This window comes from Opisthorchis viverrini (genome assembly GCF_000715545.1).
Source record: "Opisthorchis viverrini unplaced genomic scaffold opera_v5_18, whole genome shotgun sequence".
Lineage (NCBI taxonomy): Eukaryota > Metazoa > Platyhelminthes > Trematoda > Opisthorchiida > Opisthorchiidae > Opisthorchis > Opisthorchis viverrini.
In genome coordinates, this window is record NW_008751674.1 from 2328062 (window position 1) to 2346830 (window position 18769).

The 18769-nt window shown below is 45.5% G+C and overlaps 2 protein-coding genes across 2 annotated transcripts in view; one reads left to right on the forward strand and one right to left on the reverse strand.

Moving 5' to 3' along the window:
• Nucleotides 1-918: 918 nt before the first annotated feature.
• Nucleotides 919-1444, forward strand: T265_01694 (hypothetical protein; the record flags this gene model as incomplete). The annotated part of the gene is made up of 2 exons (XM_009165760.1): nt 919-984; nt 1022-1444. 2 exons carry the CDS (start codon nt 919-921, stop codon nt 1442-1444), a joined length of 489 nt encoding a protein of 162 aa, XP_009164024.1.
• A 2188-nt stretch (nt 1445-3632) lies between these two features.
• Nucleotides 3633-18769, reverse strand: part of T265_01697 (hypothetical protein) — a gene marked incomplete at both ends in the record, with an annotated part of 34353 nt that continues 19216 nt past the window's right edge. Inside the window, one exon of the mRNA XM_009165763.1 lies at nt 3633-3666. Within this exon, the coding sequence (XP_009164027.1) occupies nt 3633-3666 (34 nt within the window). The remainder of the gene's footprint in view (nt 3667-18769) is intronic.

The window sequence follows — 18769 nt, forward strand, 5'->3', positions numbered from 1 at the left end:
TAGGCGAGATGATACAACTCACAGTTCGTTGGTACAGTTAGTTATTACCACCACAATAAATCTAAATCGATCTCCTTCCTGGAATCTTCCTTAATATATTCCTAGATATTTTCTATCCCGTCGTAGCCTGAAAGGTAGATCACCACTCGTTAACTCACTGACGGCGTAACTCGACACGGCGAGGTCCGCTTTTCACGAAGTACAGAGTTTGTATTGTGTGTATGCCTGTATATTTACTTGCGTTCATTTAAACAAAAGTTATTCGGTATGAAGAGAAGAGGAATAATCTGAGATTTAGTGAGAGATAGAAAGTGGTACAATTTGAGTAATGATAAGTTACAAAGTAAGCACTAATGTACAATAGTTAGAAGGATCACCGTAGGGGCACTGGCATAGGAAATACAGGATTTCAGGTAGTCGGTTAAATTAAATGGTAGGTCGTTGACGTATATCAGAAACAGTAATATACCAAAAGCGGATCCTTGATGAATCCTGATGGAGGCCCATAAATAGGTCGCGCCCACTTTCAATCGGAATGATCAATCTGATAAGAACGCCCCAATACAGAACTCTCTCTTGAATCCCGTCACACCCGAGTTTATGGAGCAACTGAACGATTGACGTAGTTCATCATGGACACGCCGTAGCTTTGGAAACTTTAATTCCATTGTGCGAATATCGAGCGACCCAACGGCTAATTTCAGTTGAGGGATATTCAGACCACGCGCCACAAAATCCCCGAAAACATATCGCCGATGTGGTGATATAACAAATTGACGTTGGAAAAAACCATCGTTGTAGCTGTGATATTCATGTGTTCCATGAAGGATAGCTTTGTGCAAATATTTTGTCGTCGTGTTTAAGTCAGTAAGCTGAGACTGAACTTCGACCTTGGACGCACGCCACTTTGACCGCGTCATGGCCACCCGTGTGTTCTTCGACATCACTGCCGATGGTTCCCAGTTGGGACGTATTATTTTCGAGGTAAGGGGTCCTAATCAGCATGATAGATGTCTTTCAGCTGTACGCGGATGTGCCGAAGACCGTGGAAAATTTCCGAGCTTTGTGCACAGGGGAAATGGGCTACGGCTACAAGGGATCCAAATTTCACAGAATAATTCCCCAATTCATGTGTCAGGGTGGTGACTTCACTGCTGGAAACGGCACGGGAGGCAAAAGCATTTACGGAAACAAGTTCGACGACGAGAACTTCAAACACAAGCACACGAAGCCTGGTCTGCTGTCGATGGCCAACGCTGGTCCAAACACCAACGGATCTCAATTCTTCATCACTACGGTTCCCTGCTCTTGGTTGGATGATAAGCACGTTGTTTTTGGTGAAGTCAAGGAAGGAATGGATGTCGTCAAAAAAATGGAGGCGCTCGGATCCAGCAGCGGTAAAACTAGCAAAACGGTGGTTATTGCTGATTGCGGGCAGCTGTAACTATCATGTGCGTGAATTGCATTTCTATGTTACTGATGCATTGCTGTTCACCTGAATCCCATTTTAAGCAGTATACACTCATTCTGAGTCTTCTTTCGTGACGCGTGGGTGACGTTACCTTAATTCAACGTTGAGCTCTGGGTAGAGACTTGCGCTCCCGGTAACCTATATTACCCCTTGCTGATGCGTTAGGTTATCCAATGATGTCTAGCTTGGTGAATGATTCTCAGTTGAGCACTTTATCCGTCGTCTCCATCGCCTGAGGGCCACTTTAGCTTGCAAGGTAACGATTGTGTCATGGGATCTGACTACATGGGCTCGAAGATTGAAGGGAGGGAACCCTCGCATCGCTATCGTAGGTAGTTCGTAGTGCGGGACGAGGTATACACTATTGGTTCATGTGTTACTGGGTTGATTTGCCATTCCAGATGGCGGGTCTGCTTGTTCGGGTGTGGCGTCTTTGGGATAGGGTTTAGACTCGGGGGAGTATTGTGTCGCTTATGTGCTTATGATTTCCCATAGCTAAAGTCGAGCTGGGAGTGGAGGCACCGCTGTTAATGCCGATTTCTCGCAGGGTTTTCGGGGATAGCATCTTGGATTTGTTGCTTCTCGGTTGTCTGTTTCACCGCGGGTTGTCCTCGACTTGTGTGTTCAGGAACCGCTTGGGGTGCTTCCGGAAATGCCCACCTGAGATTCATGTGCCCTCCCAACGCAGGACCAGTGAAGGAAATTGTTAAGCTTGTTCTGCCGGTTGTTAGGTTTAGTCCGACGGTTACGATGGCCCTCCGAGTATCTCGTAATCTTTTGTTGGTCGTCACTAGTTCGTCCTTAAGCCTTGGTCTCCTGGAGCAACGTTCACTTCCGCACGCGGGTCACTTGGTCACCTAGCTTGACTGAAATCGGCGTAATTAGCTGAGCGGATAGAGAAATGTGTTTCGAGCTGCTCATAGCTATTTCAGTTTTTGCTAGTCAGACGGCTTCAGCTTTTAGGTTCACCGGACAGAGTGGTACCAGCGTTCTGGCCACCTCTGGTTTCGCGTACTTAAATATATGAGAGGGTTGCCCCCTGACCGTTTCATCATTGATGTTGTCGTTTGCCGTCGGTCATTGGGATTGTACTGAGTACAGTTGCCCTCTGACCCTTTCATCATTGATGTTGCCGTCGGTCATTGGGATTGTACTGAGTAGTAGGTGCACATTGTCGGCTGCGATGCGTGAACCTGACGCATGGCTCTTCCAGCAGGCAAGGCGCGACTAATGGTTCGTGGATGTTCTAGGTGTGTGTATTGACAGTTCCATTATTAGTTCTGGAGTGGGAACTCCAAGGCAAGTTTCGTCGTTCCTCAGTACGCTAGGACGAGCGTTCTGTAGAATCCCTTCAGGTTGTCCTCGGTAATCGAAGGCTTTGTGGTACCGTCGAAACCCTCGAGCCGAAGCCTATAAGTAGGCTGCAACGATTCACTGCTGCATGGCAGTCGCGCCACAAGTTGTCAGCACAGAATATATCTTCGTCATTGTAGCTGTCTGAACAGAGCTAAAGTAGTCTGGAATTTCGACTGTTGACTTGACGTCACCTATATGGATGAATGGAAGCGGCGGTCTCTAGGTGACGACGAACCAAGTTTTCTGCCGGTGAGGCACTCGTAACACCGCAAACTATCAAAACCGACGATTCTGTGGGTATCACTAATTTTGTGGGTATTCAATGTAGGTATCGTAAATAGTTGCTGGTTATTAGTCAGTATACGATGGATGTAAGCTGTGTAGGCGATTCCCTTCCGATTTCCGCGTTTATTCATCCCTCGTTTCCACCACGAAACTTTTTCCCCTGCGCACTAGTGAAATTAGATTGGGTCCGCTTCTATCGGTCTGATTTTGAGGGCTCGAAGTTTTCAGACAATCTGAAGGGCTGCGTAGTTAAGTGAGACCTCTAATTGAGTAAGAACAGCTGATAATAAAGTATCGGGGTGGTATCTGAAGTGGGTAGATTAACATTTGGTGCAATGCAAGCGGAATCGACTGTACCCTAGAAATAGACCTTACTGTTTCAGTCTGTTAGGAATCCACGAGACGCCCTTGTTAGACCGATGGTAGACGGCGTAGTTTGTTCGCTGTACTGTCTGCCTGCAAACCAGGCGCTTGTGTTAAAATTCGTACGACTGTACTAGTCGCGGCTTTCACCTTTGAACTAGACGGCCTCGTAAGTTTCCACATACGGTGAGCTGAAGGTGGCATTTGGAAATGGCCAACCAGTTGCCATTGGTAGACGAAACTCCCAGATCGGACACAGCTTACAGTAGATCAAGTGCTTTGTTTTTGTCCAATGGTGTGTCCTTGTGATGGTCTTCATTTTCATTATTGAGAACATAACCTCAGTGATCCATGCTGGTGCTTAGTTGCCAAATAACCACGAGGAGAGGAAGCTCCAATAAAAAGTATGAAGGAGAGGTAAGAAGCCACGTGTCGTTGAGGAAAATGACCAAGAATAGGGTGTCTACACCTTTGGACAGCATTGAAATAAACGCGTCTGAGCATCATGTCGAAGTAAGGTGCTATCAGCAGACTAACCCAGTGTCCTTTGCGAACCCCACCCGACATAAGTCTAGCGCACGACACCAGGTGAATTTTAGCGAGGCAGTCCAGCTAGGAAATAACAGTATGCTTGCCGCTAGGATCAGGCGTTCGCGACCTGCCCTACAGAGCTCCTTGTCATCTGCAGGCCGGGTCGTCTGGGCCCCAGACAAGAATGCGCGAACATCTCACAACTAGCAATACTAATGTAACCTCCAATACCCCAGTTTTTGGTCAATAGCTTCATGGAGGTTATCGCACAAGAGATTTTGACCGGATACAGCAAAAATATTTTGGCGGTATATGAGCGATGCCTATGTCATGGCCTAACGGTACAAGTCTATTGAGGGTTACCCTTGAGTAAATGGCCTGAATCTCCGTATCAAGTGCGCTATGGAGATAGGGCCATTTCGCACCGCACGAAGCTAGCCGACACTGGTGCAGTTCCAAGACGTTCATCAGCCCATCATAAAGTGGTATTCGCTGGGGCTGCCTCATCAGTGTTTGGCCGAATACTCAGTCGTTTAAGGGGTAACCCCCGTTCGTTGTCTAGCCACTATGCTACCTGAAGGAGGCCCGAGGACTGAGGTACCTCCGGATTACCCAATCCGAGACAGGATTAGTCGAGGTGCTCATTTTGGGCTCCAAATACGGACCTTCCGGTAGGCCGTTGCCTTAACCACTGCTGTCGTGAGCTAAACTAAGAGCCGATTTGGCCGAACAACAGCCTCAAACTGGTTTTGGGATCGTGGATAACCAGCTAGTTTGTTTAGGACCAATGAGGAAGAGGATTGCTATCCGTATCTTAAGGGCAATTGTTAAATCACGCAACTTGGAGGCACCTGAGGGCTTTCGAAGTGTCCGAACTGTGCTTAACATGAGGGTAGCGTTCCCGAAAAGGAACACTGCACTCCGCAGATGAAATCGGAGGGACGGCCTGTCGTTAGAACTGGAGACTTTGCATGATCGAGTGCCATGGCTGCACTAATGTTCACACAGGACGCCGAAATCGATAAAAACGGCAGAAGAGTGAATGGACTAGCAAGGAACGGAGATGAATACGGAGTGCTAGTCAGACTCAAATACAGCAGGGCATGCACTGGACACGAAATGCAGAGTAGATTTAGAAAATAGGTTTTGATTAGGGTCTACGACTCACCACATGCCGACTGACAGCCGGGTTGGTGGAAGTCGTCAAACGGCTCAGTGTGGATAGAACAGGAGTAGACCTAGCGTCTGACATCAACCGAGTGTACGGTTGTCAATGAGTGTGAGTCATCAGCAAAGGTAACATTTGGTCTAAAGCAGACTAAAAACACGCAATCTCTCCATTATCCCTAACCGTAGCGTAACACAAAAACAAGCGCTTTGAGTCGGAAGAGGAAGGTCCAAAACTGACATCGTTTTCACCCCTGGTCTGTCTTTTGCAACGACTCTGACGAACCGAAAGAACTGTTCGTCGAAGTCGACGTCACCTATTGTCTGAATTAAGCAGTATGGAACAGTTGTTCGAAATCCGCAGACAAGCCACTACTGGTTTCGACCAGTAGCATGAGGCTGACGGGAATTCTAGGGTCGCGCCTACCCGATGAGCCCCAAGAAGGGCGAGGCGAGACCAGTTGCGCGCCTCCAGCAACCATACGAGTAACATGTACCATCGAGAAAATTTACTACGATATTCCGCACATCGCACCAACCGAAACAATAAGTAACCTTGACAAATAATCTGAGGGACACCATAAACGAGTGATTTGGCGATAAACCATCCTATTTTCTAAGAAACATCACTGTTGAAGATACACGAATCTCTGCTTCAGTGACTGATGTCAGTTTCTCAAAGCATAATTTATAGTCTGGAATCTTCATCGGTATGCTCATCGCCCTTCGATTTGACCCCAAGCAGTTTCGGACAATAATACTTGAGTTGTTGGTAAGTTTGTCCGCAGTGAGCAGTCACCTCATTAATCGACATAACGCATATTGGCCGGTGTCCTTTAAAATGAGCCCCCATATTCTCTAGCGCCTTTAGTTGTACGGCAGCGAAGCACCGGTCTTAAGCACTGATGCCATGCTGTCAATAATGATGATGAGCGCCTTTAATGGACACATTTTTTCAAACTGAGTTTCATTTCTCCAACAAATGGCCATTCAGAATTGTGAAGTGTTCTACACTCCGTGAGAATTCCTTAAAATACGACCTCGTGCACTGAACTAATCAGTCGTCATTCCACTGGAGCCTCGGAGTTCGTAGAATCACAGGGGGTTGCCGCCACAGTGGCAGTTAGGTTGGGGCGCATGATTCTACCGCAGTGAACGCGAAAGAGTAGATGCGCTGTTCATTAATTTGGTTTTCTGATGACGCGAAATTTCGGTCACTAGAACAGGTGGTAAATATAAGCCGCTTTGTCACTCATTCACTGTGAATCCTGGTGCGGATGCAACAAAACTGCATCAGGTTCGCTCACAAAATGGTGCCCATTCCAGCTCAGAAAAATTTGGAGTCATCTTGTCAAACTCGGAACTGAATGTACAGCTTTTCGAAATACTTGCACCGTCATATTTCAACAGGATCAAGTTCCCGGTGCTCCACTAGTATCTACCTATAAGGCCAAACATATTCCCGCGGTAACTACTCCCGTGTGAACAAAGATGTATTGCTGAAATTTCGAATTACCATGACTGATCTCATTGGGGGCAAACGAACTGGAATCACAAATGAACGAAAGTACCAGAGGCGTCATATCAGCGTTCAACTGATCATCTGATTAGTAGCGATGAGCCAGCCACACCGGTAGTTTTAATCCGGGAATATACTGTTGTGGTAATATAGCCAAAATAAGCCACCAGCCAATGGGCAAAATAATGCCCTTTTTGCAACCAAATTGGCCTACACGAAGTCGGAAACAGGGTCGGAAGTATTTGTAGAGAAATCCTGGTGTCGAACAAAAACCGGTGCGAAAGTTCCGCGGGTTCGCCACTACAACTCACCGAATGGGAAACGTCGGAAGCAGTCAATCGAAGACGCATATGCACATGAGCAGCAGGAGACAAACGCGACCCACTCGGAATACAGAACCCAATTAGGAGAAATTGTACACAACAAACGCGCCATTGCCCAGTCCCAAGCAAGTGGGAATTACGCCCATATTTAAATCGATTTGATCCTCACGTCTTGGACTGGTTACAGCAAACGGCTGACGTGTCAATACGGGTTTGACCGCCAAAACCCCGACGGTCCTTCATTTTCGATTGTGAGATTCGCTTTAAATTCTCATACCCCAGTACTCTTCGCTTCATCGGATGTAGGCTGCGAAGTGCTGAACTTTCTGTCGACCGAATGCGCTCATGTCAACTGATAGGCGTCATAGATCTGGGCGAAAGACACCACACAGAGACACTGGTTATGTGGATCTAATGTCCTCTGCAAAACAGCTGATTCAGAATGTATCTAAAACTGATCTTCTTATGTCAGTAAATTTTCCAAGACGATGTTTATTAGCACCCTAAAAGCACCAGACATCCGTAAGGAAATCAGATTTGGTCAACCGTGCTAAGTAATCCACTTTATGTCACGCCACTACTCACACCGAACGTATGGACTAACCGAGTAGTTCCAAGGCTGCTCCCAACTCACCATCCTTCAAAGCTTACTGAGGAGGGTTACAGTCGCTTCTTGCCCACCAGTTGGTCGCTCTCGTGAGCGGTATCGAAAAGTTAACATCCCTTGAAAACTATTCCTTACTTTTTTTTACTTTTGTATGTTCCGTAAAATCTGACTTGTCAACTCAGAAAAGATCGGTGAAAACAAGCACGAAAGATGGGGTATCCAAGTAGCAAGTTGCTTTGCCAGAACAAGTGGCCACTCAAGTAACGGCCGCTTTGTTCATCAGGTATTTGAATACCAAGAACAGCTTCTTGTGACTGCTTCTGCGTAAATCAAAACATGTAGAGATTTCAGAAATACGAAAGAACAGCATTTTCACGCGACGTGACAGAACTGCATGTTTGCTGGATGCGTTCAAGAACAACAGGTCCAGCGTAGTACACTGCAGATTGTAGGATTGTGACCCCAATCAAAGTTTTAAACTCTTGATTGTAGGATTGTGACCCCAATCAAAGTTCAAAGTTGCCATTTCGACCATCATGTCTCCTAGCAGTGAGAAACCTCTCATGTCATTGCGGATACTGGTCCTAGTCCGTCAGCTTGAAAGTAATTGTTCTGAAGAATAGTACGTGCGGGGAAAGCGCTCCACTCGCTGAAATGCGTGTTGGGATGACTTCCCTAGGAAGATTTTTGGAGGTCCACTGACTGCCAGCATAACATTGGGCCACAGTTGTTTCACCACTACTTACGGGAAGCATTTTAATCAAAAACACTGCTTGAGAGACTCAGCTTGGTCGTAGGATGTTTGGGTTGTTACACAACTGAGGACAGATCATGAGGTCCAACCCGATTGGGTTAACCATCTTTGTTCAAAGTGAATGCTGGTACCTGAACTGTTGGACTACCCCCAGACGATCTGCATCGCTGTGTATTGTGTACAAATTAGCTGCATCGCTTCATATGTATAGCCGATATTCCTTTGTCATTTTAGATGCGACGTTCAAGGGTCGTCTTTAATTGGACTCACTAGCAAGCAACCTTCGGAACACTATTACTAACAATATTAACGATAAAACTGTCATTGTACCTTTTAACTGAACCAAACTGGACGGTCTGAGAATCACCTTTTGTGCTGACCATCATTTGCACACTGGGACGTCTGGTTTTAGGCACACGTGTTCTGTCAATTCCCATGTTAACAAGCAGTATTTTCATAAAGAGAACTACTCACAAGGTTGCTGAAAACTCTTAGACAGCCCACGACCAGTTTAGCCCTTCTCGGGGCTCATCAGGTAGGCGTAGTCCCCGAGTTTCCATCAATTTTCTGTTCTACTTGAACCCACATTGGACTGTTTTCGAGAGATACACTCAATTGCAAATCAGTTTGGTTTTGGGCTGTCGATGAGTTTTCAGCAACCTCGTGAGTAGCTTCCTTTATGAAAATACACTGCGATATCACGAATATCGTGCCAACTGAGTCATGAGGCGGCCTGTGTGCAGCACATTCATTTGTAGAATATCATAAACGAAAGATTCAGTTGAGTCTCTCGTGAAAACCAAATTGATTTGTAAATAGGTGTATTTCAGTAAGTAGTTTATATGTTTCCCTGATTGTATAGAAGAAGGCCAAACTAAATAAAGGCGACCATCTGGTCAGGTCCCAACGACTCACCCGGTTTAATCACGCCCAATGTTGTTCCTTAGGTTAAGACAGACTACTCACAAAGTTGCTGAAAACTTTTCGACATGCCAATACCGATTTCGAGCCCACCAGGTAGAGGGACATTCCTCAAGTTTCCTCAACCTTATGGTCTACTTGAAGAATACCATAAACAAGAGATTCAGACGGGTCTCCCCTGAAGACTAATTGGTGTGCAAAGGAGTGTATTGTCGATGCATATACTCCGAATAAGTTTACCAACCGGTACAACGCTGCAGTACATCAAATGGGGTCAGAATTTGCGAGTTGTCATAATGATAGATCAAAGTACACTATGGAAACGGATTAGTTATTTTTCTAATGACGCAGTTTTGTTGGGTTGGAACTGAACAAAGGCTCCGTACAGCGGTATTCGTAATGCGTCGGCAGACCTGATCCTAATCAACTAAAAAACTATGTTTCTCTGTTAGTGTGTGCCAAGCAACGACTGTCTTATTCCAGTTGTTAGTAGGAAGGTGTATGGTGTATAAGTTCCTTGTGTTCTGTCTTACGTTTATGTTTGTCTCTCACACGAACCTGACGTTACGATTCCCGCAACAGAGTCAGTTTGATCACCCTGTTAGGATCACCTGTTTGCTTATTGTTTCACCCAATCTGAACACATTCCGACAATACCACGTGACTTTGTTATAAATTTGTGCACGATAGACGATATGGCCCAAGTGGTTAGAGCGCGAATTTACTGTCTGGAAGGTCCGTGGTTCGAACCCGACCTATGCCTCTCTATTTACCCTGTCTAGGCTTGGGCGGCCTGACAGTATCCCAGCCCTCGTGCTTCCTTCGGGTGGCATGGCAGTTAGGCACCGAGAGGGTGCTACAGCTGAACGATTTTAGACAATCTGCACAGTTTATGCAATCCTTCCCCTTATACCGTCTCTCTTGGTGTTGCACTTCACGACGAAGACAGCGATAGTTCTATCGATCCGGAAGGAATGTTCACCTACAGGAGTTATCAGCGCAGCGTTGAATGTTTCAAACAGCAGTTTTCAAGGGCACCCGCTGCCAGTCATCTAGATCCCAAAGCCTCAGTGGAACCCTAAATGGTGTACCTGGAACCCCCTATGTTCTCGGAGGCTTATGACCGCATAGGTTCTCTCAAGTGTCATCGAGCTCCCGGTCCGCCACACGCATTGTTCAAACGTGGAAGTGAAATCCTCAGTCAGCACTTGCCTGCATTTGAGAGGAGGAGACTTCACCAAAAAACTGAGGAGAATCGGTGACATTGCTCATTTTCAAAAGAGGGCTCGCAGTGACTGCGGTAATCACAGGGAATCAGCTTGACCCTGGTCATAACGAGACTGTTGGCGTCACTTGCGCTTTTTCGCCTCACGATGGTTCGTGAAACACTGACTCGAGGCCGGCAAGCAGGATCCCGGCCTGAGATGAGTTGCATTGACCACACTCCGTCAGGTGCTAGAACACCGCCATGCTCGCGGTGACTGCGGTAATCACAGGGAATCAGCGTGACCCTGGACATAACGAGACTGTTGGCGTCATTTGCGCTTTGTCGCTTTATGATGGTTCGTGTAACACTGACTCGAGAGAGGCATTCAGGATTCCGACCTGACAGGTGCTGCATTGACCACGCTCCTTCAGGTGCTAGAACACCGCCATGCGTATAAACACAATCCAACATTTTAGTACTCCTGGATTTCCAAGGCGCCTTTGACTCGGATGGCCCATCTGTCTCTCTTAACACGCATGCCCAACAAGGAATGCCCCGGAAGTTTGTGGACATAATATATCCTTTGCATTCTCAGACTTCCGAGTGAGAGCTCTCCAAAAGCTTCCGCACCCGAAGTGGTATCCGTCAGGTCTGCCCACTCTCTGCATTCCCATTTGATTTCGTGATGAACGAGACGAATGCTGGAAGGTCTTTCCAACTCTAGTGTTCAAATTGCTGTTCATGAAAACCTTGTCGCTACAGGATATGCAGACAATATCAGACCCGTCTTCGAATGGGAGAAGGCGCAGGTGTTTTTTGGATGAACTGGCGTGTGCTTTGCGCCCATAAAGTGTACGGTCGTTCAATCACTGCACATGCCACTTACGATCCAGGGACAGATACTCGAAGTTGTGGAGCGTTTTACGTATCTTTGGAGTTGTGTTAGTTCCAACTGTAGTGGGACACATGGGGTCAATGCACGAATCTACAAGGCTGGGGACGCGTTTGCTAATTTGAGACACCCATAGTGGCAAAGCACTGTACACATGAATTCCAGGCTACAGTACGGGCTGTTCTGGTTGACGGTCGTGAGATTTAGCCTGTTCGATCAGCGGAACCGAGACGTCTTCAGATGTTCGACAATCGCTATCTTAGGACCATAGCTCGTGTGGTTTGGTGTGGGAGAATTCGTAATGAGGTAATTAGAAATTCAATTTTCGATTGTGCAACAAGACTTCCGCTGAAGAGTGTGTTCAGCACCAGAAGCTGCGTTGGTTCGGTCATGTACTGAGCATGGTTTGCCGAAGAGAGTGCTGTTTTCCATCCCCAATTCTCCCACCAAACCCCTTTGATTCGTGAAGCTCTTCCAAAAGGCACCAACTCTGTTCGATTCCTTTGAATGGTTTCCGGGAAAAAGATGGCTTATTGAGGTGGACAATCGCCGAAAACCCATATCCAGTATTCCATACTGATATTCATGGAAAATTGTCTAGTTCTTACGTTATACTCAACAATTTCATGGCAATATTCTATCTTATTGTAGTCGTTTAGCACACTGGCGTTCTTTTTCAACTTTTGTCGAGGATCATTCATTAGACAGTTTGTCAAAGTTACTTATATGCCGTAGGGTGCTAATCTAATCTGACTAATAAAACTTCGTTTTCAATCAGCGATGAAGTCAGGAAATGGGCAAAAATGACGCGAAATTTAAGCGTGCTTGTTGCAGGCCATCGCATCCCAAAAACCTTCTTGGGGCAGTTTTACTCCAGAAGTTATTCAGACTTGTTTCGCCAACTATCGTTATGGATATGCGAAGCATCAATCTTGTGAAATAACGACGGGGAACGGCATTTACTCGGACAAGTGAAGTCTGTTTTAAGTCAAAGAGGGCTGGTGCTCACATCGATTCGGTTCTTCCAGGAGAACTTTGAGTCAAACTGATGGACGTGGTCACACGCATCCGCTGACTTTGCATAAGTGATGCATTGATGGTCCATACGCCCCATCGGTCGCTTGATCGAGTGGTACCCTAGTACTAATATTTTACGTTTTTTAATCAACCGTGACTTGTAGACGGCAAAATTCGCAGCACACTGGCAGCGTTCCTTCCCTTGATGGTTTCCTCACAGAGTCAGTGGTGTAATGAAGCCACCTTGAGTACCTATCAAGGCGTTCAACCGAAAAGCCGGAACTAGCCTCAACTCAGTGCAGTCAAGGTTTATCGGTAGACACCGCGTTTCACACATATTAGTCCTATTTGAAAATACATATATGTGCATAAGCAAGGCCTTTACCTTTAAAACATCAACAGCTTTGACTGGCTCTCCAAAAGGTTTTCATGTGAAAACACACATGTGAGCTCTTTGTTTTGATATCATTTAACCCCCGTCTCTCAGATTCGTCAAAACACCACAGTGAAAGCCTACAATGATCAACCAGTCGATATTGCTGACATGCATTCACAGAACGGTCATACCCACTACTTTCAACTTGTTTATGCGCTTTGTGACACTTTGAAGGTGGGGAGGTAGTTAGACCGTGAAATTCCGTTCCACTACTCATCTCCCTTATTCTTGTGAGTGGTCGATCAACTCGGTTTCGAGAATACAAACCTGGCTTAGTCATTCGACTGATGATAACTCACACGGGATGATGCCGTTTCATACATATTCTTCAGCCCCAATACATGTAACCCAGATTTACCAGGTAAATGGACACAAGGAAAGCGCAACAGCTCGAAATTTAAAGCACGGGAACAAGCAAAGCATTGCCCATGAAACCAAAACAAGTGCCTCATCATAATGAGATCTTTCTTTGCATAGAACCTAAATCTGCGATCACTGGTAAGGTTAAGGTGTCAAATTACTGATCGGAAGCACCCCGACTGCTTCTGTCTAGGCTTTGGGCAAACTGAGTCTTCTGTCCAGGCTGGTGGAAAATGCGTTGATCGGAATCTCGCTTCATCGATTTTCAAGCGTCTGTCAACTTGTGATCGTTCGACTGATACCAACTCACCAGTCACAGCATGCGACGAGTCAGCTCAAACCTACTCTGTACACAAAGAAGGAACTTCACACAGAACCCCTGAGTCCCATGATCCGGTTTAGATTTTCAGTCTTTTCGGTTCGTCTGCACACAATCTCTAGTGGTGACGAGCAGTGTCCCCTTTCGGTTGTGTTCTTCTAATACGACTGTTCGGATTTATTTGGTGGTATGTATAGGAGTGGCTCGTTGGTCTCTTCCTTCAGTACAGAAATGTGCTCCCGTCGGGACGCGCCCAGACATGGAAGAGGTACATGTGCAGAGAGTGACGCATCCCCAAGGTCACCATCGGCACGACACGTTCGGAAAGCAGGTGCGTTGGCGGAGCTTAACAAGCACGACCTAGCAACATAAGACCAGTGGAGTGGGGCTGAAATTGTTCCCGACCGGAACACCGCCATTGGTTGTGTACAGAACGAACAAGTGAACGACCATATTTGGCCATTTAGTCATCCTATACATATAATTACGCAGAAGCTTTGTATGTTTTGTCCTGACAATACAGCCGTGTCCAGGATTCTCTCGCTTCTTCTCACCGCGTAGTCTGGCAGGCTCAGTGCAGGCGTAACCAATAGACGGCCACCCGCGATACAACAGATCCCAAATCTGTCGAGATTTCGTTTGATCCAATCGAGTGTGTATCCCTAAAACCCGCGATGGGGGTTCATTCGAACTCAAACACGTTTCAGTGTCAGAATGTGTCCTCACAGTGAACTGATTTGAAATACTTTCACGTTATCACTGACAATAAATATTTAATAAACATTGCTAGTGTGAAGAAGATTGCGAATTTTTATTGGAGATTTCATCCCGTAAACGAAGCCAGTCTATGCTGATAAGTTCAGAAGCACCGTGGAACTGTTTCGTCCTTATTGTGAATCATCAGAAATGCGCATCTCAAGAAGCTCCAGATAGTCTGGAATCCGCGACCTCCAGGTTGGTAGTTTGGACACTTAATCGTTCAGCCTTGAGAGCCTGATCAGCACTTAGAAAAGACATGGCATCACTCATCCTTAGATCACAGGATCCATATCACTTGATCACATACGATAAATGACTGGTGCATTTAGCCATTCCGTAAGAAAACTGAAATGACGAACTGGTGAACCATATTCGTGCGTGCTGCTGAGTACAACTCAGATGCCCCACCTCATTAACACTGTAGATAAAAATACGTTCGAGGACTTGTCAACTATGTTACCTTAGTACGAAAACATGAACGTTGGTGTTGTCCGGCTTCAGTAAAAATGATGACTGTTCATACATTTGGAATTCTATAATTCGTCTAGAAAGTCGGGAAAATGTAGTTCTGTCGGTGAAATGACACGAACTACACAAGAAACACTTAGTCCATGTCTACAAAAGTTTCTGCATGATTTCAGTCGCAAATTCACTATCTGTTTGGTCATTCTCTGTATGTTACCTGTCGTGCCAAAATCGTGATCCACTGTCCTGGTCAGCATGCACCTGTAGCTTCAATGACAACGCCTTACATGAATCTGATCTCCTTTCCTGCTTGTGTCATGCACTTGACAGTAAACGAGTTCAGCAAATTTGAAACTTCGTTTCGACCTCCATTGGTTCGCAGTACTCTGAAAGTTCATGTATATATGCACGCACGTCTTCATTATCAACTCGACTGCTTTATTTTATAAACAGTTCATGCACGTTTTGTTCCTTAGTACATCAGACCACTAAATTCTAGCACTGCACTCAAAACTTAGGATCCCAAATCTGTCGAGATTTCGTTTGATCCAATCGAGTGTGTATCCCTAAAACCCGCGATGGGGGTTCATTCGAACTCAAACACGTTTCAGTGTCAGAATGTGTCCTCACAGTGAACTGATTTGAAATACTTTCACGTTATCACTGACAATAAATATTTAATAAACATTGCTAGTGTGAAGAAGATTGCGAATTTTTATTGGAGATTTCATCCCGTAAACGAAGCCAGTCTATGCTGATAAGTTCAGAAGCACCGTGGAACTGTTTCGTCCTTATTGTGAATCATCAGAAATGCGCATCTCAAGAAACTCCAGATAGTCTGGAATCCGCGACCTCCCGGTTGGTAGTTTGGACACTTAATCGTTCAGCCTTGAGAGCCTGATCAGCCTGATCCTTAGATCACAGGATCCATATCACTTGATTGATTACGATAAATGACTGGTGCATTTAGCCATTCCGTAAGAAAACTGAAATGACGAACTGGTGAACCATATTCGTGCGTGCTGCTGAGTACAACTCAGATGCCCCACCTCATTAACACTGTAGATCAAAATACGTTCGAGGACTTGTCAACTATGTTACCTTAGTACGAAAACATGAACGTTGGTGTTGTCCGGCTTCAGTAAAAATGATGACTGTTCATACATTTGGAATTCTATAATTCGTCTAGAAAGTCGGGAAAATGTAGTTCTGTCGGTGAACTGACACGAACTACACAAGAAACACTTAGTCCATGTCTACAAAAGTTTCTGCATGATTTCAGTCGCAAATTCGCTATCTGTTTGGTCATTCTCTGTATGTTACCTGTCGTGCCAAAATCGTGATCCACTGTCCTGGTCAGCATGCACCTGTAGCTTCAATGACAACGCCTTACATGAATCTGATCTCCTTTCCTGCTTGTGTCATGCACTTGACAGTAAACGAGTTCAGCAAATTTGAAGATCACATACGATAAATGACTGGTGCATTTAGCCATTCCGTAAGAAAACTGAAATGACGAACTGGTGAACCATATTCGTGCGTGCTGCTGAGTACAACTCAGATGCCCCACCTCATTAACACTGTAGATCAAAATACGTTCGAGGACTTGTCAACTATGTTACCTTAGTACGAAAACATGAACGTTGGTGTTGTCCGGCTTCAGTAAAAATGATGACTGTTCATACATTTGGAATTCTATAATTCGTCTAGAAAGTCGGGAAAATGTAGTTCTGTCGGTGAACTGACACGAACTACACAAGAAACACTTAGTCCATGTCTACAAAAGTTTCTGCATGATTTCAGTCGCAAATTCACTATCTGTTTGGTCATTCTCTGTATGTTACCTGTCGTGCCAAAATCGTGATCCACTGTCCTGGTCAGCATGCACCTGTAGCTTCAATGACAACGCCTTACATGAATCTGATCTCCTTTCCTGCTTGTGTCATGCACTTGACAGTAAACGAGTTCAGCAAATTTGAAACTTCGTTTCGACCTCCATTGGTTCGCAGTACTCTGAAAGTTCATGTATATATGCACGCACGTCTTCATTATCAACTCGACTGCTTTATTTTATAAACAGTTCATGCACGTTTTGTTCCTTAGTACATCAGACCACTAAATTCTAGCACTGCACTCAAAACTTAGTCGAGTAATCAGTTACCCAGGCCATCCAAACTAGCCTTCCGAGTTTAGGCGAGGGGAAGATGGGTACCACCAAACTTGTCAGTGATCGCCCTTTTTTACACCCAAATATCTTGTTATATTACAAGTACATCATAGACTAGCCAAATCTATATTCCGAATTCTGACTTCAGATCAAGTCTAATCGAAATTAAAGCCAAATGGATATCCTCGCACAAACCAGTGAATAGGAACGGCAAAAATTAGGTTACGAAGCTGGATGATGAAACGAGTTTGAAAGTTTACCGACATGTTTTAAACCATAAATTGTGTATTTAGACCTTCGTGCAGTTGAATCTTCGAGTGGTAAAAAAGTTGCAGTTACACTACTCATAAAGTTGCTGAAAACTCTTGGACAGCTCATGACCGATTTCGCTCCTTTTTGGGCTCAAAAGGTAGGTGCAGTCCTCGAGTTTTCGTCAACTTTATGCTGAACGAACTTCGACTTCTAAACTCATCTGCACAACGATTTGGCTTTGAAGGAGAACATCATAGACGAGGTATTCAGCTGAGTTCCAGGTATGACTCCCGTGAAAGCATGCAGATGCATGCATAAGTCGAATTGCCGTGGTCGACTTTGGTTTACTCTCTGCCTCTTCCACAAGTCCATGTCTTTTTTACTCGGTCGACAGCGAGACTTGAACCCAGTGAACGATATGTTCCCGAAACGCTGTCCCAGGTCGTTCAAAAAACATGCTTCAAGTTTTTTTACCCGTCTACCCACTGGTTTGATTTATTTGCATCTAAAGGTCCCAAACCTGGTTGCTGGGAGTCAGCTAGAGTAACTCACTCTTCCTAAAAATCCTCCCTCAACTTGTGCCAGTCGCATTTAGTTCTACTCGACTTAACTCTTCTGAGAGAGAAGCGGAGACAACGCTAGTTTTGAACCACAGCTGCGCTGGTAATTGCCGTCTTCCTGGATGGGGACCCCGAGACGGCACATCGAGGGCTGGAGACATTGTCAGACATGCCCCAATCGCGCCCTCAATGGCGCTCGTGCATCAAAGCTATTGCCTTCAATGCATAGCTTTTTTCCACCACCCACCCCCCACTTGACAGCCCACTGACAGTGCTGGATTTATGCACCTACTTACCAGCTCGCGCCTTCAATGCGCAGCTACCTCCCCCCTCCCCCAAATCATCGGTGAACGAAACTGCGGCAGCTGCAACCACTGTACGACAAGTACGCGGTTATTACAGCTGACAATGATGATGATGATGACTTCCTCATCAGACTCTTGCGCTCTGTGTTTGCCGTCGTATCTGCTGGGTATTTCATCACCAGAAACGGTGGAGTTAACCGAGCGCTATTACCGGACCACAGTAATGCCTTCCGAAAGCCTATTTTGAGCTCAATTCTGAAACTTTCTAACCGAAACACATCGATACCTTTTGCGATGAGTTAAACGGAGAGACGCAATATCACCCAAGACAGATGTGGCACTTCCCTGCTTTCCTCCTAAAATCCGATAACCTACCTACGTTTTACTCTCATTCATATCAAACGCACCTCTCCCCGTCACTATTTCGTTAGGGCTGCGCCTATAGTATTGTTGTCCGCTGCGCATACTCGTGTCCCCTACGATCTGTTGAACGTGTTTAAACGTCTCTTCCAGTTATTTTCGCGATTATCGTAAGGTCCCAACAAAATTGCGCACACAGAACTATTAACAACCAGAAATCCGATCTCAACTCTTCTATCAGACACTTAGAAATCTTACTGGTCGAAACATGTTGAGTCAGCCATCATCATCATCAAAGACAGCAACATCAGCGTTGTTACTGATGCTTCACTGCCGTACAACCATAAGGTTTGTCTGGTTATATATATATATA